Here is a 21341-nt window from a genome sequence, read left to right as displayed (position 1 = left end):
TGGCACATTGTTCATACATTAATATTCCCAGCAACACCCTTTCCCAAGCTAACGTACAATGATGTACTACTAGAGAGTAAATTGCCCCTATTGCAGCATGGAGAGATTTAATTAAATATATTTTAATGTCCTCAGAGATTTGAACTTTATTTGTTCTTGCTTTTGTAATCAGTCACAGCCTTACTATTTCTTTTAGAGAGCATTTTTGTTAGAAGAGTGCAATACTTGGGGAGTGCAGCTCTGAAGGAGTGCTTTAGTGGTTTCTGGAAATACATTTTTCATAATAAGACTTATTTTCATAACTGAGTCCAGTGAAGAAAAAGGATGGCATAAACTGCTACAGTGTACCTTCTTCAAACACATTCTTTTTTTAACTGTCATTTTGGTTTAGAAAAAGAAAAAAGCTCTATGGGCTGAAAGTGCTAGTCAAACGCACTGTCAGCTAGACTGATGTGAAGCGGTGCTGACATTTTTTGTTAAAAAAAAAACAACTTTGTTTAATGAATTTTGAATGTAAAAGAAAAAAAGACACTATAGGGTGATCAGCAAAATGCTGAATACAGTAAACATCTTTCATGACAAAGAATACAAATACCCTGCAGATCTGCTTTCAATAGCAATTACTAGGCCCCCTGCTTTCAATAGTTAATACCGAGGCCCCTCTCTCACCAAGCCTTAGTGGTAACAATCACAAGCCAATGCTTAAAATGTTGACATGCTAAGCACATTTAGAAAAACCTATGTCTGCATTCCCTATGGATGGTGTAGCATAACTGTCTAACACCTAAAGTGCAGCCATTAAAAACAAAGTGAACTGAGCTAATCACTCCATCTCTCCTAAAAAGTTGTATGTAAGAATAATGAGTTCTCTCTTAGAGATTCCCCTTCTCCCTTGCATGGTATCAATGGACCTGAGGCTGGTCCATTTATGTATTTACACCGTTACAGGCCATATGTCTCCATTGGAAAATATTTAAGAAGAATATTTCTATTAGGAAAAAAAAAAAAGGAAAGCTGTCGAGAGAGGCATTTGTATTATGCTTATTCATCCCAGCTGCTGGGATCAGGCATCATCATCACGGATTTTAAAAAGGTGTATCAGAAAAGGTCTGGAATGAAACTTTTGGAGAAAATGTGACAATAAAGATGATAAATTGGTGCTGGGGGAGAGATATAAAGAGGAGATGCAAAGGAGAAATAATATGCTGAAGATATTGAACCTTTATGTAAAGGGAGTGATGAGGAGCAGGCAGGGATTAGTAGATTTCTGGAACAAAACTCTGAAATTTGATAGTCTGGAAGTACCATATTCTCAAATGAAAGCTGCCATCTTCCCTCTTCTTTTCTTCCCTTTAGCCTGGCTGGAGCTGGCGTACAGGCGGTTTCACATGCAGGGTTTGGAACATGGCAGAGAAGTCACAGAGCGTTTGCTGTGCTGGTTTTGGCCAACTTACAAGGTCAGTTAATCCTGACATGAAAAAGGACAGCATCCATTACATACTCTCACTGAGTCAGACCAACAGCTTTCAGTCTACAGTTTGGAGACCTGTCTCCTGGGTCTTTTCCTAAGGACTCCATGACAAACGATTCTGGAGTATAAATTAATTTCTATCTGTTCTACAATCTGTATGTGATGGGGTCCACATGTCCACTGGAACTTTTTTAGGGGTTGCAGCTGAAAAGGGCTGAAAAAGCTTTGCAGTAGGCTTTTAAACTTTGCCAAGCACTTAGGTATCTGATGATGATGGTTCCTGATGAGCCGGGAGCTGTTTGTTGCCCACTGCCCTGGCACTGCCGACTGCTCCTGAAGCGCTGCAGTTCGCTCATGTTATTCAGAGTTGGTTGAGGATTTGCAACACCCCAAGAAGAAGTAAAGTCCCACAGTGAGAATGGACTTTCTTTTGGCTTGATTCTGGAGAGAAAGGTGGCCGGTGGATTTTGGGCTAGTATTGCAGGCCGGGCGTTGTGAGCACAAGAAGTCTAACACATTAAATTGCCTAAATTGCTCTTACAGCCCTGCTGCAAACAAGCAAGTGTACATGTATGTGACTCCTTAGGGACGTAGTGGTGTTGTGTTTGCATATAAACTTTAGGCTCAGAGATAATGGCAAAATAATTTAATTAATGTTTCCCTGGCTCTTGGTCTCTGAGCCAGATAATTTTCCTTGCTGTAGGCAATAGGATTTTCAGCTGTTTGCTCTCAATGAAATGTCTTCATTTTTCTCAAGAATGAAAAGGGCTCTTGCAAAATTTAATGGCACATAGATTAAATGGGAAAGAGTCACAGTGATGGTAGGAAAAGACATACGATGCTGATGAGCTTGGTAAGATGCCAAGTACAGGTGCTCTAAAAGCTGACAGGAGTATTACGCAACTAGTTCAGCCTTACAGTATTTTGTTTGCACATGGCTAGAGATCTTATTTGGAGGGAGTTCTACACTACTGTCTTCCCTTTGTCATTGTACTTAACAATGGCTGGGTGTCAGAGTCCGAGCCGGTTTTCAGCAGACGCTCCCCATTCAGAAGATGTTCTCCGCACTGGCCACAGTAGTTACAAGGAAGGGGGCGGGAAAATATTTTTCATCGCGGGCATTGGTGGTTCAGTGGTAGAATTCTCGCCTGCCACGCGGGAGGCCCGGGTTCGATTCCCGGCCAATGCAGCAAAATTTTTTTTTTTTCTTCTTTTCTTTCCACCTCCTCATTTCTCCTTCCTTTTCCGCTTCCGTCCCGGCCGCCAAAACTTCCTTTAGCTCAGCCCCGGCCTCCCGCCCGCTCTCCTCGCCATCGCCGGGTGTGCTGCGAGTGTGTGCCTGTGAGGAGAAGTTCCGCGGCCAGGCGGCGGCCGGGGCCGGCCCCAGCGTACCGCCGTGCCCGGGGCGGACAAGATGGAGGTGTAAGGAGCGGCAGGGAGGGCGCGGGGACGGGCCGCTGCCACCTCCCCCCCCCCCCCCCCCAGCGGCGACCTTCCGTGGCGGCAGCGGGGGCTCCAGGGCCGGGGTGGGGGGTATATCCATATGGGCCAGCCTGCAGTGTGTGTGTCGGGCGTATATCCATATGGGCCTGCCTCTGGGGGCGTGTGTGTATTTGCGGGGGGCGGGGTGGAGTGGTTTGTATCTATGTGGACCTCCGCACACTGTGTGTGTATCTATACGGACCTGCAGGCGGTGTATAGGGGGTATATTGTGCCTTTAACGCCCCTATAACCAGCAGTGTGTTCAGGCATTCTGATGGGAAACTGAGTTGGGTTTTTATGTTTCCTTTAAAAATCTTGCCGAAGCATCTGTTTGTTTGGGCAAAAGGTGTCGTGGCTCAGCTTGAGTCCTGCTCTGCATCCCCATCTCCCCTGCCCTCCTGCGTCCTCACACTCCGTTCTCCCTTCTGCACCCGGAGAGGTGAAATGGGCATCCTTTGCTGCAGCTTCGAGGAGAGAGTTATTCCTGTGAGCATCAGGTAGACGACTCATTGTAGGAGATGAATTTGCTGGAGAAGGACATAACCTGACACGTGTGCACCAGCAATTGCAAACACAAGAGCCAAAATTTTGGCTAGCTGGTGGTTTGTGGCAATCACACCAGCCAGCCCCCAGGTTGCTGTCCCAGGCAGCAAGTTTTGTTGCCTCCTACGCTGACAACACTATACATATTTGTGTCTTGTTAGTGTCATCTGGGCACAAAACAGTAGGATTTCACTGATTTTGAAGCTTAGAACATCATTCTTGTGAGTTCTGTGGAGCCCGTTACATCGTGTGGTTACATACGTGTACGCAACACTGGTTTCTAATGAACAGGGGCACGGAGGATGTATGCCAGCATCCACCAAAGTCAGCTGAGCTCTTGTGGTTACGTTATCCATGGATGCTTTATTATCATTAAATCTTCTATTATAATTAAATCTATTCATAAAATTTGAAAGTAGATAACAAATAAGAAGCATCCATTGAAATACGGACTTATATTACGTTAGCCTTAACGTGAGTAGCGGCCTGCAGGGAAACGAGCTGTTGTTGCTGTTATATACTGAAAAATGCTGTGAAACACGTACACAGGCTCAAAGTCACTGTTGCATGTGAGGAAGAATAGGATTTGCCCTGTTGAGAAAGATGCTTTTGATACCATTACTAGTAAGTCTTATGCTGATGCTGCTTATACGTCCACTTGTTTTTTATTACCTTGAGTAACCCAACTTACCTTACTGATGCTACCTCTTTTAGTACCAATAGGAAGGTGCATCAGATGTAGAAGACCTGGGGGCTCAACGTCCTGAGCTGTGGGTGTATGTTCCTTGCATTGGAATGGAACAATTTGGTCCATTTTGCACTTGAATTGCTATTGGAATTTAATCTTCCTAATCTCTGCAACTAGGAAAACCTCTCATAAGTTCTTACCTGTCAGAAGTATCTGTTACCAGAGAAAAGAACCCTCCAGGAAACATCGTGGTTTAACTATGCAACATATTCTTAAGTAGTAGATTTAAAAACATGAAGTGTCAGTGATATTTTGAGAGGTATGATGCCATATAGTAAGATATTTTTTGATATATGCAGAAGACTGTCTCACTAATGTTTTGGTTTGGACTAAAATTTGGGCAAATATTGCCTATTTAAAGATTCTAAAAAGTGTTTATATATTTGGTGTTAACATGACAGTTTTTTCCTTTCTGCTTAAGTCTTAATCTCATAAAAATTAAGCATACTTGTAGTTGACTATTTTTAAATATACATTAGAATTCATTATTTATAATTTCTTGTTTTCTGAATTTAAAGTTGATGGTTGCTTCATGAGAGTTAGGACCGAAGAAAATTGTATTTCTACTTTACAAGTTCTGCAAAAGTTTTTGAGACTGGTCTTGTTTATCAGTTTATAATTCTGGTATTTCAGCACAACAAAAATCATTGAGGATTTCAGACTGAGTCATTTGCTATCCATTGTTAGAAGAAAAAAATAAGTATTTTTTCTGAATGACAAAGTGGTTTAGAATTTAAAAGAAACCAATTGTCATAAATAATTCAACTTCAGATAGATTTCGCAGACTCATTTGCATAGTAATGTATTTACTCTATATGACCCTTTCACTTATTTAACAGAATAATTCCCTATATAATTCTTCTATAGCATTATTATTTCTAACAAAGAATGTCTTTGATCCATCGGGATTTCTGTAGTGATAGCCTGAATGCAAACATTCTGAAGAATTGCATTTACCTAGCAACAAAAGCTATATGGTTTGTAAAACATGAATGAAAACTAATGCGTGTGTGAGCTCACTTGCTGAACTTTCACTCGAGTCAGCGAAATGGAAGTTGAAGTTCATCTCAGCGTATTTTAGAAGGTCCTTTTCATTTAAAAACAATGATAGAACCTGTGGAAGTTTGTGGATGCATTTAACTCGTTTGAAAGTGATGAACGTGACAGTTCTATTCAAACAGTTGACGGTGCTTAACAATGCATTGTACCTTTTTTCTTTTTTTTTTTTTTTAATAAGCTGCTGTGCAGACCTGAGAAAAGCCTTTTTTTCCTTTTGTATGAAACTTTCTGTTGTTGTGGCTACTGACTGCTCAGCAGAATGTGTTGTTCAGGGAATATAGGATGTTCTGCCTCAGTTTTTCTCCCTTTTTTTAAAATTTAAAAACATCAAATTACAATATCCAGTAGTAATAGAGGTGTGATTAATCTAAATATGCACTTGACTCAAAGAGACTGCATTCAGCCTACCAGTGGTTGATAATGATTCTTGCTTAAATGGGGCAGAATTAGTGGGGAAGTGTTTGGTTGGTGGAAAATGGGAAACTCTCAGCCTTGGCCTGCTAATAAAGGAGTACGCACATAAAGATTCAAAGAATAAATAAAGAAGAAATGCAGTAAGATTGTTTTTTTTACTCAGCACAGTATGTGTAAATATAGGTAAATATAGTGCCATATCTGTATATATACACACACATATGTACATGGTACTAAAATAGTCATATTTTCTTTTTCTGTGCTCTTGACTAATATATAAATAGTGTGTGTAATCTGAATTATTTTTCCGATCAGTCTGTATTCAAATAAAACTGGAGACCTGTTTTTGTAAGGAAGAGGCAAGGCAATTTCATTTCAGTTTGTAAAATTGGGTGAGTGAATAAAATAGGGTGGCTGAATAAAAGGATTATGTTTTACAACTGTATTATGATTTATGGGGCAAATTGTGCCAAATATACTATATATTTATGTAATAATTCTATGAACAACATGGAAAAATATTTTCCAGCGGTGGCAACGGCTTGGTAATTGTAGAGTCGCCAAAAATAGAATTCTTTGGGATTTTTTTTTTTTTTTACACTTTATGAAAATAGTATCTGTTCTTTTAGAGTCTGCGTGACTCAGTAAAGAAAAACTTTAAACAGTTTCATTTGGAACATAAATAATCGTATTTATTTTTCCTTTTAGAAAAGATGCAAATGCTGCATTGCTAAGTAACTTTGAGGTAAGTTTATCTGCATCCTGGTTTTAAACCAGCAGTTTAAAGCTGTAATCAGTCACTTGTCTACTACTTTGGAAGCTGAAAATTGCCAGTGGCAATCAGCAAGACCTGCATGTGATTTCCACCACCCCCCCCCCGCATTTGATTTGTTTTTAAGCAAAAAGCTTTTTAAAGGAGATCTGGAAATGTTTTTGCTAGTAATGGATACTGTATTATTATTTGTTTGGTCCAAATCTACAAAACCAGATATACATATGTTTTCCAAATAGATGAGAAGCAGATCTTTAGAATGTTGGTATCTTTAACTTCAGCCTTGTCGTATTTACACTGTTGCTGCGTGGTTTGCTGAATCCTCTTGTGTATGGTGGTTTGTTGTTTAGAGTTTGATTCTCTGCATCTTTAAACACTTGAGTATTTGGGCAAGTGCACTGGATTCACTGGTGCTTTGTGTGATGTATGGTGCGTCAGATCCCAAATTGGGCATGTTGACACCTATGTAACTGAGCAGTAGTGTCCAAGTTTGCTTTTTTTTTTAAATTTTATCTTATGACAAGCCAATATACCACCAAGTGAGCGACACACTGATTGCCAGAGTCTCTTTAATATTTCAAATAAAAATTCTTGCAGAAAATGTCAAACATTTTGCACCTTGTGATGTGCAGTATCATCCGAGAATCCGTAAGTTATTAATGCATAGTTATATTAAAGCCAGGGCTACTGGAGATGCAGTCTTACACCCCCAAATGCTTGACAGTTATTTTTTTTAAAAATCTTGAGGTGTTTCCAAAGCAGGTTAGGTTATAGTAAAGGAGGAGCAGTTCGCTGATCTGTGTTATTCAGGATAAACACTCCTGGTGTACCTTGATCTAGTGTCATGGGGAAGCTACAGTGCCCTGTCTTTACAAACAATGAATATTGGCATACAAATAACAAAAAATAATCTTATTTTCTAGTATAGATAAGTTCAGAATCATTTTCCTCTCTCTTGAGTAAAGGTATTTTTTTAGTGAGGTAGAAAGAAATGTAGTGTTCATGTTGGTTTAACTTCAGCCAGGTAATGAAAGATTTCAGTGCTTCATTTACAAATGTAATTTTTTGAACGGTTTTTAATAACTCAAGTGCTTTGTTTATATGGTTGTAGTGCCGAAGCTTGAAAGTTGCGCAGCTGTTTCATTCTATTCTGAAATAAATCTTGAAATGTTTTAGCTTGAGCCACATCTGTCTGTGTACAGCAGAGCAACCATTTGGTGGCTGTGAGAAGAGCTTTGATTGAGGTACTTGGAAAGAACTGTCTTGCCTAAGAAATAGATGGTGTATCAGCCAAACTAGTGTTAAGTGTCCGTTTGTTAAAAACATGTACTATTGCAGTACAGAAAATAGCAAGAATTTCAGAGATTATTTATTGCAAAATCATCTCTGTTTCCTCCTCCTTTGTTTGCTGGGGTGTTTGTTGGAGTCTAGGTATTACTGCCTGCTGAGGTTCAAGTAGTAGTGTCAGCCACATCATGTAAAATCTATAGGTGTCCTAAAGGTATGGTCTGTAACAGGGAGAACTGCAGAATTCATTCTTCATGCTCTTCAGTCGGAACTTTCTTCAGCCGAGTCTTTTTGTTGGTGAATGCACTATGCATGGTGAAAAAGAGCAAAAGGAAGTGGAAAAACGAAGTTACTGATGAGAGTGCTTCTCATTCCCCTTTCACAGCAGTTGTCATGCCTGCAGCTTTTCCGTCCTTTGCAGGAAGGGATTTGCAGTGTCTGCAGCTGTAGGCTTTCAGGGCATGGCTTTTCACAGCTCTTCAAAGTACCCATTCCCCTAAAACTACTGATCTCTTTCTGTTTGCTCCTCTTTCCAGTTGCAATCTGTCTGGCATAGCTAACATTCTCTTTATCGTACAGAAAGTGGTGTTTGAAAGGAGTATTCAGGACTGACATGTTGTATGTCCTATGCCTACGTTTATTTATTCCGTGAGTTTGGAGTTGTCATTTTGTATCTCGTTGTCACTGGCTGTATTTTCTTCAAATATTTATTAGATAAAATTTGATAGCTTCAGATTTGGCTTTCAAGTGAGGATTGACTACTGGTGGTTGGTACACAAATTGTTCCTTTCCGTAGAAGATGCAATATAAAGTAACTGCAGGGTTTGTAGCTGGTAATGTTCTTATTTTGCACTGTCTAGAATGGTTTGTGTTTTATTTCTATGGACTTGTCAGTTTATAATGCCATTGGATCTGGATCTTGAACGAAGCTAGTTAAAAATTAGGGGATAAACAGTAAAAAGTGGTCTGTTACTTTGCTGTGGTTGTTGGCTCTGGTTATATTGTAAAGCCTGAAGCAAAACATCTGAAGAAGTTTCAACCTAAAGTGATTTAATATAGGAATAAAGGAGTAATTGTGATGCTGTCTCAGCATTTTGCTGCATATCTAGCTGTGATGAATAAAGATGTTCTGTTGTAACAGATTTAACAAAGCACAGTTGTAAAAACTAAAACGTCTTCCTTGCCTTTGGACTTAGCCTCTGAATCTTGCTCCTACATTAATATTCACTGCATCATCAATGTGAAGACAGCTTTATTACCTTCTTTTCAGGAATGTCTGCTTGTGTTACATTGTTGTGATGAAATAGGGAGCCAATTTAACCTTTGTGGCTTAGCATACCATAACACTATGCTGGTCACTGTAACATTTACTATTATGAATAACTCCACTGGAATTTACAATAGGAACGCTAATCTCAGGAGCATCTTATAGGTCAAGACTTTAGTTGGTTCCTGGCAGCGTGACGGTTGTAGTTTACTTTTGTTTTTCTAGATAATTTAAATTTCATCTCTGTGAGACAGAATATATATCCATTTTAATATTGTAGGTACATCTGTCATAACAAATCCAGTAGGGCCGTAAACTTGTGACATTTTGCTTCAAGCATCACTCATATTTAAATGGGAGTTCTGTGCCAGTACAGCAGGGTATGACCCAACTCTGTTCAGGACATGAGATAAGATAAACAAGTAGGATAGATTCATCCTGGCAGCTTCTCCTTTTGGGCTCTTGGATAACATTTAACAAGTGCTGAAAAACTGTTTAAAATAGTCACAATTTTTATAAAACAATTTACTTGCCTATTCATCATTCTGGTGCCAAAACATTTTTAATTTCAATTGCTGGTGTGTTCACCAAAGAAGCCGCGCTTTTTTTGTTGTTGTTGTTTGGCAGATAAGATTTTGCGTTGTTCTTTTGTTTTACTGCTGTAATATTTTTAGGTAAAATACTCTCAAATGGTCCAAAACGCTTTATTTTCTTCCCCAGGTGTTCCAGTTACTTACTGATCTTAAGCAGCAGCGCAAAGAGAGTGGAAAAAACAAACAGAGCTCTGGTCAGCAGAATCTGAACACAATCATGTATGAAGTGAGTAGCACTGTGAAATTCCTTTGTGAATTAGCCCAAGCTGGAGTAATTCACATCCTTTGTATATTAATAATTTTGTATCAAATGTCCCCTATTAAAAAATACAATAAAATACATCTTTTGGCTACTTTTCTGTGGTCAGATTATTCAGGTTGTAGGCTGACTGTGCTGTCAGGGCAGAGGCATGCAGCTGCTCTTATTAAAATCTATCACAAAAAGAATAACCCCTGCCTTGTATTTTAACTGTTTAGTTTCGTGGGAGTTTTTTGATTCCAAATATTCTGTCCTTTTAAGACGCAGGGCAGAACTTGCTATCATCTGGTGAATTGATGGTACCACCTAATCATGGTTTCAAAACTGAGGCACATGTATTTTCTTATTAACAAAATTAAACTTATAATTTCGCACTAAAATAGATTTTTATTTTGTGCGTGTGTCAAAACAGCAAGATCTGGACAACCTGAATAACAAAATCACATGTACAGTTAGCAACACAGTTGGATGCCGGACTGGTAATAAATGTTCAATCTATTGCTAGGAAGAACTTTTAAAAATGTATAATACAAACCTTGACATTTGAAATATCTCAAATTAGCAACTTCATAACAGGCTTGCAGTGTGACCTGTTTTGTCCGTGTCAGAGAATTGCACGAGTAGCACCATGATTGGCACTGCGTTGAAAGCAGTTTGCCTTGCTTGTGTGAGTAATCCTGTTGAGCAGTGAAACTACTCATGTGAAGAAGATTTGGCCTAGTCTTTGTTTTTGTTTTAGTTCTGGCTTTGTTTGAAAAGGTATAGAGTAGTAATTCCTAAGCCTCATATTCAACAAAATAGGGGCTTACAAAAAATCTAATTTAAATCTTCATGGAGACTAACAGTCTCTTCCTGTACCTCTTTGAAACAGCTGAGAAAGATCCTGTAAGTATATTTTGTCAGAATGCACCTTAAAGCTTTAATTGCCTTGTTATATTGCTACATGGTAAAACCTATAGGATGCTCATTTTTGTGCATGGAGTGAAGCTGATGTAAACTGTAGGTGTATTTTCTCTATTTGACAGAAAGAAAACTAGAATTTGATCTGAAGGGACTATCTTTGTTCATGCTGAGTAAGTCTTCATGAGCACTGTGCAGGCTTGTATCCATCGGTACTGAAATAACTAGTTGAAGCTTGCTGAACTGGAGCTATGGTTTGCTCTATGTCTGGTGTTTTAATTGATTTGAAATTGCCAAAAAGACTAAACTGGAGAAGAAATTACTCCAGTTAAATAATTTTATTACATGACAACATGGTGACTTCATTTCAGTCATTATCGGTGAATAACAACTTCATTTTATCTGAAAAGGTCAAGCAGGACTTAAGAGAAAGGAGAGTTAACTAATGCCTTATGGTGCTTTTAAATATATTTCCCAGTAGACCAACGAAACTAGTCAGTAAGAATTCCAGTGATTTGTATTTTGTCAACTCTGTCCATCACGTAAGATGAATTATCCTGTGTTGCTGAAGTCTGTTTTCCTTTACTTAGTATTTTTAAATGATAACAGATTTTAATGGAAATATACTGGAAATATATTTGCTTATCTTCTAATATGCCATAATGATCTTGGAGATAATTTTTTCCCAATATCTGTTGTTTTCTGGTCTGAATGCTGATTCAGCTCTCTTGGCTTCAGACTTTTCAAATATAAATATTCACTTTAAAGATTTTCTGAGAATAATTACATATGTAGAAGGAAACTCAGAGTAGCATACAGAATTTTATGGTTTTTTATTATTATTATAGCTAATCTGTGCACGTAGTATCCTACCACACATCTCCCTGTATTTGCAATCCAGTTAGTGCATCATGAGTCAGTTGTAGTGATACTTTTAAGCCTTATGTATAGATAGCTATGCAGTACCAACAGATGAAGATTGTCTTCCTTAATTCAAAACAAGCATTGACAATACTCTTTCTAAATCCTTCAGTTGCTGATGCACACAATGCAGACAATGCAAGAATTTCCTTGACTTTTCCATTGATGATCATTATTTCCAGCTCTTCATTTTGAGGTCTTATCCAAGCAACATGTCAGGAAGATTCTAAGCTACTTCCAGTGAAAAGACAGCTGTGAACTGGAATTTGTGTGGGGTTGTTTTATCGACAATTGTTTTTTTCATTCGAGTCAAATTTTGTATGTATTATCTGTCTAGTAGGTGTTGTGGTGTTTCAAATAAAGAAAGCAGATGTAACTTCTGCTGCAAAAGTTAGCTGCGGTTGGTAGGTGTTTCATGTCAAAAATGGAACAAAGATAAATTGTCTCAAGTCAGATAAACATTTCTAATACTACAGTATTCTGGCAGATTTTCATGACAACCCACCTAACCTGCTTTTATGAACTTAAGAAAGCATTGCCAAATATGCATATAAAGGATGAAAACAACCATAGATTGGAGAGCTTAACGAATTGTTTATGGGTTGGCAGTGAGAGTATCCCTGGCACTGGGCACATGAAAACTTGGCAGAAGGTAACATGGTTTTAAGGATGAATAGTATTCAACTTCTCTGAAGTGTTAGTGCTTTTAAAAAACAAAACCCAAACCAAAAAATAACCACCACAAAAAACCCCAAACCCTGTATCTTGGTACCTTTTTAAGCTAGCTGTAAACACTTGTTGGTTTTAAAAGAAAAAGTAAATGTGAGTGATACTGTTCAGCAGAGCTGCAAGTATGTCTTCATCACAGTCTTGGCATCACCGGAGATTATTTCAAACCAAGAAAGCAAATGTCTTTCACAAACAGCAGATTTGGGTTTTTTTTAGTAGACAGAGCTAAAACTTGCTCCTTTCCTGTGCTCTTCAACTTGCGACGCTGGGTTTTGAATAGATCAGATAAATGACCATCCATAGCCACAGAGGGAATAGTCAAAGCTGTAACTCTCACCTGGGTGTGTCATGAGCTGGCTGTGCCATGTCTTCACAGAATGAACTCATTGGGGCTTTCTGGATCAGTGCTAATGTACTTTCCATTACAGAAAGCTGTAGTTACATACTGCCTGTTTCTTACTGCCTCAGCAAATACCAGTATAGTCTTACTGAAGACAGAAAACCAGTACGATCTGTCGTCCATGACAGCATTGCCCACTGTTTAAAAAAAAAAAAAAAGTGAAATGCCAAACTCTAAAACCTAAATTGATTCTTCCAATTTTTCTGAGTAGTAGTGAGGAGACTTTTCAAAATCAGCTTGTGTCATACACAACTGGTAAAGCAAATAGTAACTGTGAAATAATGTGTATTTTCTTCCTATCCCTCACAGACACTGAAGTACATTTCAAAAACACCCTGTAGATACCAGAGTCCTGAGACTGTGAGAGATTTCCTCAGCGCAATGAAAGGCCATAAGCTAACCAAGTAAGTAGAGATGTGTCTTTGAATAAAAATACAAGCTCATGGAAATGTTGAAATGAAACAGTATGATAATCTGTCTGTGTTTTATTAACCTAAGTATTTTGTGCCATTATTTAAATACTCATCCAAACATCTTTTGCTTTTCTCATTAACGCCTACATGGATGAGTATTTCCTTAAGTGGGCCTGTGTTTGCCCACTCAATATTTCTCGAACAGATTCTTGTCAGTATTTTGGTTTTTAGCATAATCTCACATGGTTCAAGCGCAAAGTAGAGCTCATAAAATGTCTTCTGAGGAAGAAGCTGTGAGTTGTAAATGGGTTTTGAACACAGTAAGAGAACTGCAAAAAAACCCCAACCCAACCTCAGTTTATTGTCAGTCTTATTTTATAAACTTCCTTAAGCAAAAATGCATTCATTCCTAAGAGGTGAAAAAGGTGGCTGTATTGCAGGGAGGTAATAAGTAAACAAAATCCTAAGATAGATGTATGGGAAAGAATGTTATTCTGAATTTAAGTTTTGTGTTAACCTGTGAACCCCAACTGCTGCAGCTCATCTCTCAAAGTTATGCTCTCTAATTGGCGTTTAGCAAACTAAGATGTTCATCTTCTCTTTTTGTGCTGTTTGTCCGCTGATACTTATGTCCACTAGGATTTCCGAGATGTCCATTTCAGTTACCTAAATACTGTGGCAATCAACCTTCCTCTGCCCCAGTTTCTAGTAAAGCTGAACGTACAGTTCCATCTTCTTATTTTGGGAAGTCCTGCATAGAAAATACAAGACTTCCTTCACAGTTACAAGAGCATTTTCCTTCTTTGACAGTGGTGCGAGTGCCTGTTCACAGTGCTTGAAACACATAATCCTCTTGAACCTCTCTCCAGAGTGTGAGTGAAGCCTGTTGTAAATAGTCAGAACCAAAAGAAATAGAATCAGTTGGCTACTTGCTTGGATAGCTCTAATCAGTCATCTGATTTTTTAAAAGCAGAAGGAACAAAGATTTAGTTGCTTCTAAATGACTCCCTCTTCACCACGAAGTAGTAGTTTATGCTATATAGACACTGACCGTATTTTTCTTCCGTGCTGGAAGGACTCCCAGGGAGTTCGTGCTCTGGAAAGGATGCTCTTACTAATGATTTGGTTGTGTCACAAAAAGAAATGCAAAGTCAGAGCATCTGGAGGATGCAATGCTACAAGGCAAGTTTTTACCCTCTCCAAAGCATAGTAAATTGAGTAGAAAGCAGATTGTCAGCTATTTTGTTGACTTTCAGTGCCCCCTCTCTGTGTGTGCTCACATCCAGTCTATCAGCAGCTCTGATCACAGTATTGCTGTCACTGCAGACACAGGGGTGCTCATACTTGGGAGCTTTGTTATGGGTATTGTAACTTTGCTTGTAGTGCTTTTTTTGTAGAACTAAAGTTGCCAGGTCAGTGTGTCACTGTTTAGTCCTCCTGTAGCTCATTTTATATAGCAGGATCCTAATTTATGTAGTGGGCAAGGTATTTTAATTATTTTCTGACACGGAGGTATTGAAGCATGGAGAAAATGCTCTGTTTACTGTAAAGAGCTGATAGTGTGGAAATGAAAGAGAGTATCTTAAAATTGTCAGCAAACTGTTTCTTGAATAAGTGATGAGCATCCTTCATTTCTGGTAATGTGAAACAGTCATCCTCTTTGAAGTGAAATAAGCTTGTTCAGTCTGTACAGGACAGCTGTTTAGGAAAGCACCAGGAGAATGCCGTATCACAGCAAAAAGCCAGCAGGAGTTCAAAAGGCAGAATAGGATTTTTCAGAAGTAACTGAGTTAGGTAAAAGAGTCCCATTAAAAGTCAAAGGTTTTGGTTCATTTTGGGGGGGGGTGGTGGTGTTGGGTTTTGGTTTTTGTTTCAAAGCTCGTTTCTGAATTTCTTTCTGGTAGAATTTGACCAAGACCTCAGGGTTAACTCTTGCAAAAAGGCAGGGGAGCTCTGTTATCACATTAGGTATCTTGACTGCATCTGCTGCCCCATATCGGGTCTCTAAGACTGAAGTACTAAACGATGTTGAGTCATAAACCCAGAAAATTCTAGCTACAAAAATCTCTGTGTCCCATAGAGCTTAGCTGTTCCTGTAGATCTACCCAAATATTTGCCTTTCTACGCCTGCTTGTTCTGTGAGCTTGAATATAGCACTGCTGCAAAGGTTGTAATAGTTACAAGCTTTAAATGAGCTTTTTGACTGTTTTATTTTTTTTATGGATGCTAGGAGGTGCCTTTGGTTTTAGGTATCATCCTCTCTGTGCTTGTTCTCTGAATCAATCTGTAAGGTAAGCAAGAGAATGATTCCCAAGTCATTTCCTTCTGCAGAAGGATGAGAGTGAAGAGCCAACCACTGGTTTAGGTTACAAATTTACTGCATTTTTGGCTTATCAGAACTCAGATTGAACTGTGATACCTTAGCTTCTTGAGCATCCTGTGCAACTTTTACTTTGTTAATATCTTTGTCATCTGGTAAAGAACCTGCCAGCTCTACATTTGCCACGTACTTTACAATATAAGAAACAGAATGTGATCCTGGCACTTTTTCTTTATTCTAATCTTTTCCATTCAGACACTTCAAGCTAGAAGTACCGGAGCCCATCTGGCAGCCTCTTCTCAGCAAAACACAGAAAGCATATGGTGTGCAATTACTATATAATGCACTTTATGTTAAACTGCTTAAAATAGTAATGCCTCCAAGGAAATTTTGAACTACCCTTTGGTTCATAACCAAGATCATTTCAACACTGCTTTCTTGTTAAATAAATGAAAAACTAAAGGCTTTAATTGTTTCCATTCTGTGTGATGGAGGTGGCTTCGCTAGAGATTTCGTTCCAGTTAGCTGGTAGAGAGCTTTCCTGCCCTCTGAGAGGAAAGAACCTGCAATGTTTGCTCTCCAGGACCTTGCTTACATGATCTCGCTGTAATGACTTTTCCTCCCACGAAGAGTAATGAACTCCAGAGTCTGTCTTTGCTTCTTCCTTTCTGGGTAAGGCATTCAAAGAGATGCTCTCTTCCTTAATCTCTTAGCTGGTCATATGCTGTCTCTGCTGCTAACAGTTTTCTGAAGCTAGCTGATTTGATCTAAGGTGTATCTGTTAGTTGGTGTCTGTCTTCAGTGAGGGCACAGCAGCTTTTTCTGTTTTCTCCTTGAAAAAGGAACAGCGAATCCGGTTAAAAGGCACAACTAGTCAGGAACATCCCCTCATCTTAGACTGCTTCCTCTGCCTTTTAAATTCCTGTTATGACTCTGCCTCTAATCAAGGAGGAAACAATTAAGCAGTGTGTTTGTGCTGTCAGTTAGGCTCAGCAACTTCTTTTCTAATACAAGGATTTCAGGGCTTTGAATATAAGAAAGATTTGCAGCTATATCTGAAAACCTGATGGAGGGAGGTAGGGTGATGAGCTGTTTCCCCACTCCACATGTTATTGCAGCACTCAAGCACTAGGTTGTGCTAGTGTATGTGAGGATTTCTAGGGAGTGAAGCAAGACCAGACACCATCCAGAGAAGCACCAAGAACTGAGACACATTTGTTTGAAGAACAGAGCTTTTAATCAAGGGAATTCTCATTCTTCCTGCCCTCCTTCCACAAATCTTGAATATTAACCCTGCAGAATGCATCGCCTGTCGGGCTACACATGATGTCGTGAAGTGTTCTGGCTTCAGTTAGAGCTGATAGCGTTGTGCTGGCAAATGGTGCAGTTCCTGTAAAATCACCTCAAGTCTTTTCTTTCTGTTATTGCTGATATTCGCTACTCAAAATACCAGGTCAACAGACTAGCATATCTTTTCTGCAGACAGCTATCTGTTTTGTGATGAGTTTTTTCTCGTTAATATTAGAGGCAGAAAAAAAATAATTTTTCCTAAAATGCAAATTTTAAAATAAATACTAACATGTAAAAACAACTTAAACCTTTCACAGTAATTTCAGATAGCTGCCTTGCTAAATGGAGCAAATTCAAAGACATCTAAACATATATTTTGCTGATATAGTCAGTAAAATATGGTAAAGCACAGGGGTTTTTTTCCTTGCCATCAGTTATTTTGGTAAAATCGAAACTGTAGAACTGACGTTTATTTTCTTTTTTTTTTTTTCTTTTTTTTAATGAAAAGCTCTGAACTGACATCATGGTGAATTTTATTATTACCTTGTTGAGGCCTCAAGCTTTGGCTAATGCTACAGTACAGTAAGCCATGTTGTACTTGGAAATGCCGTATGCCACTAGCAGCTAATTTTCCAGTTTTAGTCCCTGGAATGGCTTCATGTTTTGTAAGGTAGCGCGAATGGCATTGCATGAAAAGAACATTCATTAAGCTTGCGCTCTGTAATTGTGGTTAAATGAAAATTGACTCTACTTGTACTTGTTCCTGTTACTGATAGCCTATCTTAGATCTAATTTTGGAATAATCAAATTTCTAATCACTGCATATTATTATAATTTTTAAAATTGGATTTAATCATTGCCCTTTTTGTCTTTAAATCAACACATTCAAGGAAGTATTGAGTTGAAGATCTGTAGTACTTTTAGAAAGTATTTTCCCTCATTACTGCCAAGAACTATAAAAAATACAAACCTCTACAATATTAAGGGCTGAATGATTTACTTTGTAATTTTTGTCTCCTCCAGAGCTTTCAAAGTGAAACACTAAAGTCAGGATGGTGCTAGTTTAACAATAGCATCATTTAATAGTCTTTAAAAAGACCATTGTGTTTCCCATGGAACTGATTTGAAATTAACCCTTTGATCTGTAGCAGTGTTGCTCAATCTTTTGCATTCAGACACCATTATCAGCCCTCAGAGATCATCCCAGACAAATGTAACGAAGTTGAAGTACAGTGGTAAGCCCTGTGCAGAATGCAGCCCGATAGGTGATTTCACAGACCGCAGCTCATCCGTAAGGCACATCCTGCGGTCTTGATTCAGGTAACGTTTTACATGAGCTGCCGTGGTTGACTCAAGACCATAGGATTTGACTCTTAAGTATTTTCAGCTAGTAATAAAATATAGGGTTATGTATACTGCTGTTACTTTATGGTTTTCCTAGCATTCATACATTCTTGAGGATAAATCTGCCTCTGCACAGTCACAGATGTTTTAGGGCCTTTTTTTAGCTCTGTGTGCTGTGTCTTGGTGCCAGTACTGTTCTCTCCTTACCCATGCCTATAGATCTCTTCCTAGAAAAACAAAACGCGCATGCATATATATTTATATACAGTCTAGGAGTTGAGTAGCTTAAAAAATGGGCAATACCAAGACACATAATACGAAGTTTTGGTTAAAATATAAATGCTGCAAATATTTGGATCACTGCTGACGTAATACGATACATTTTGTCTTAACTTGCACAACAGTATGTAACTTTTTAGTATTTTTTAGAATCTGTGAATTTATTATGCACTGTAGCAATGTGCTGTCCGTTCTCTCTACCCAGATATGCAGTGTGATCTTGAACACAAGACACTGATTATTTTTTTTTTTTTGTCTTCTAGGAGAACTTTTTTTTTTTGCTTGTGAAGGATTACACTATTGTAATCTGACATCTGCGCCTCCTACAATATACACTCTCCCCTCAAACGTAGACCTCAGACTCATTCTTTTTTCTTCCATAACTGCACATATTTTTTGTCTCCCGCAGCCTGAGCTTCATATGTCCCAAAGCCCACTCCACATCACTTTGCCCTCAGCTGGAAATGCTGATCTTGGCTCTAGCTGCGTCCTGGCTACTGCTGGATGTGGCCTGGAAGGGGGGAGGCACTGCTCAGCCCAACAGCAGTAATTGCCATTTTGGGATTTCTCGCTAGGCGGGTCCTGTAAGAGTCTGCGTAACGGACGATTAACTCTGATTAGTGGAATCTTGCTTTTATGTGAGAAAATGGCTTTCAACCATCACTCATCTTTTGTATGTATTCTTCTCTTGAATGAGCAGCTTTCATGTTCCAAACAGTGTTACTAAAATCCAGACAGCCCAGAGAAAATACAAAGACTTACTTTTGGAGGTCAATTAAGCTGAAAATATCCTTCACCTTCTGTTTAGTTGAATGGGACAGTTATCCTTTTTATTTAATGAGCATGGGTGTAAACATGCGTGCTGTAGAAAGTGTAAAGATGGATTCATCTGAGTTGGAAAACATTCCTGTTGTTTGGGTTTTTTTAGATGTAACGGAACACGAATTAAATTCAGGCTTATCATGTCTGTGCCCATACAAAATACTGCAGTCAGCACTGATGCATGCAGCGTTTGCCTTCCTTAAAGCTTATTTCGAATAGAATTGTGAATATTTGGGTTCTAACTTGTGTACGTGCTAGCAAGAAATCCCAGGTACAGAGAGACTCTGACCCTAACAGCAAACTTTTGGTATCAGTGTTAAAAATGTCAGTGCAGTGAGTACTGAGCTCTGACTCGGGCTGCGCGCCGTGCTGCAGTGCTTACTGCTAGTATTGGGCGCTGAGGAATCCAGTTTTCTACTGTGACATTGAACTTCAGAGACATTTTGTGAGTGTTTGCATCAAGGGGATGCCAAGAGTAGTCACTCCGTTTTTATGACTAGGGAAGGTCAGAAATTGCACGCAGGGAGAAGAGCTGGGACCAAAGCATCAAAAGGGTCCCCTAAGCTGGTCTCAGATCACGTGTTTGGAGTCCGTGTCTGTATTCTGTACAAACACCAGGGAGAGGTTCGAACGTGGACCTCCTGAGTAAGCAGAGGTCACTTCATGTTTTGCACACATGCATGCTTGGTATTTCTTAAGTAATCTCAGCAGCTGGATATTTACTAAACAGAAGAGAAAAGATAAAATGTTAGCTGTTCTCTATTGCAGGAGGAACATAGCTACCCATACTACTATCCAGTGTACCCACACTAGTATCAACATATTCGTCCAAATGTCTTCAATTACAGTCAGTTATCCCTTTGTCATCTTGCAGTATTTTGCCAAAATAAAATAACTTACCTCTTCATTACGCGCGAATGATGTTTAGGTTGATCAGCAAGAAACTGACTAGGTACCAAATGAATAGCTGGTCGTTTCTCTGTGTCTTTGGATTCAATCTCTATGTAAATAAAACAAATACATTGCTTAAATCATAAATATAGAATGTTAACATGTCTACAGATTATTATTTTTCAGTGTTAATTAGTGTTTGTAATTTTTAAACCCCCTTAACTCTACACAAGCACCTTCAGATGAAATATGTCATTTCTGTAGCTTTTGGTTTTTTGCACCCTGCTGCTAATTCCTTTTTGATGTTCTGAGTCATTTTTCCAGTAGGGAGCTTTGCAGATCAAAAACAGGCACGAAAGTTTTCAGATAACACATTTTAATGACTTACTGGCAAATTATCTCTCATTCTTCTGTACACATTTTAAAAACTGCAAGTACTCTGAATGGTACTATCTTTGCTGAAATAATGTTTTTGAGATCCACTTCTCCTGACTGTAAAACTTCAATCTATTCCCTAATGAGTAATACTAAATGTTAATGGCTTATGAGCAAAAAGTCTTTGAGAGGTGGCCTTTTTTATTGTGTCCTGTATTTCTTGTCTTCAGGAACCATGAACAGTTTCACTAATTGATTGTTTTAGTCACAATGTGTAATTGGTTTTAATTTATTTCTGTTGTTACCTGCTCTGCCATTAGCCTTTCTGTGATAATATGATGGAGCTCTGCCTGTTTTGAAATAGCTCTGGATAAATAAGATTTGTGTTCTTTAGCACAGACATGATATGGCTTTGATTATTTGATCCGGTTTGTTTGGCTCTGAAGTTTTGTCGGCAACAAATTTTAAAGATATTACTTTGAAAAACAAGAATATGAGAAAATTTATCTTATGTGGTCTTTCAGAAAAGTCAAAGAATATGTTTTATCTGGAGATGTGGTGGAGCTATAGGATTGGATTGGGACATGTCTTGTTGCAAAAGTAAGGAAAGACTTTTGAAAGGCTCTGATCTCTGAAAAGGCGTGTGAGTGTACAGTGCAGTGAGAAACTTCTATGAATTCATTAGAAACTTGTATGAATTCATTAAACAGCGAACATAAAAGCCTGTCTTTGTAAGTAGGGCTCTGAAAGGAGGGGGAGGTG

At 38.7% G+C, this 21341-nt stretch overlaps 1 protein-coding gene and 1 non-coding gene across 7 annotated transcripts in view; both read left to right on the top strand.

Annotated features, from left to right (window-relative positions):
- The first annotated feature begins 2589 nt into the window (after positions 1–2589).
- TRNAG-GCC (transfer RNA glycine (anticodon GCC)) lies at positions 2590–2660 on the top strand. The gene has a single exon. It is a non-coding gene; the product is annotated as a tRNA-Gly (tRNA).
- Positions 2661–2701: 41 nt separating this feature from the next.
- Positions 2702–21341, top strand: part of CRCP (CGRP receptor component) — a 43693-nt gene continuing 25053 nt past the window's right edge. For 4 of the 6 annotated variants that reach the window (XM_075771650.1, XM_075771651.1, XM_075771652.1 and 1 more), the window contains exons 1-5: positions 2751–2893; positions 3278–3439; positions 6426–6462; positions 9764–9862; positions 13155–13249. In XM_075771650.1, the coding sequence (XP_075627765.1) occupies positions 2886–2893; positions 3278–3439; positions 6426–6462; positions 9764–9862; positions 13155–13249 (401 nt within the window). In that variant the 5' untranslated portion in view covers positions 2751–2885. Of the gene's footprint in view, positions 2894–3277; positions 3440–3493; positions 5329–6425; positions 6463–9763; positions 9863–13154; positions 13250–21341 lie in introns of those variants that run through there. The other 2 variants (XM_075771654.1, XM_075771655.1) reach the window with 2 other exon arrangements.

Source organism: Balearica regulorum, chromosome 19 (assembly GCF_011004875.1).
Source record: "Balearica regulorum gibbericeps isolate bBalReg1 chromosome 19, bBalReg1.pri, whole genome shotgun sequence".
In the NCBI taxonomy this organism is placed as follows: Eukaryota; Metazoa; Chordata; class Aves; order Gruiformes; family Gruidae; genus Balearica; species Balearica regulorum.
This window is presented reverse-complemented; position numbering and strand designations above follow the sequence as displayed.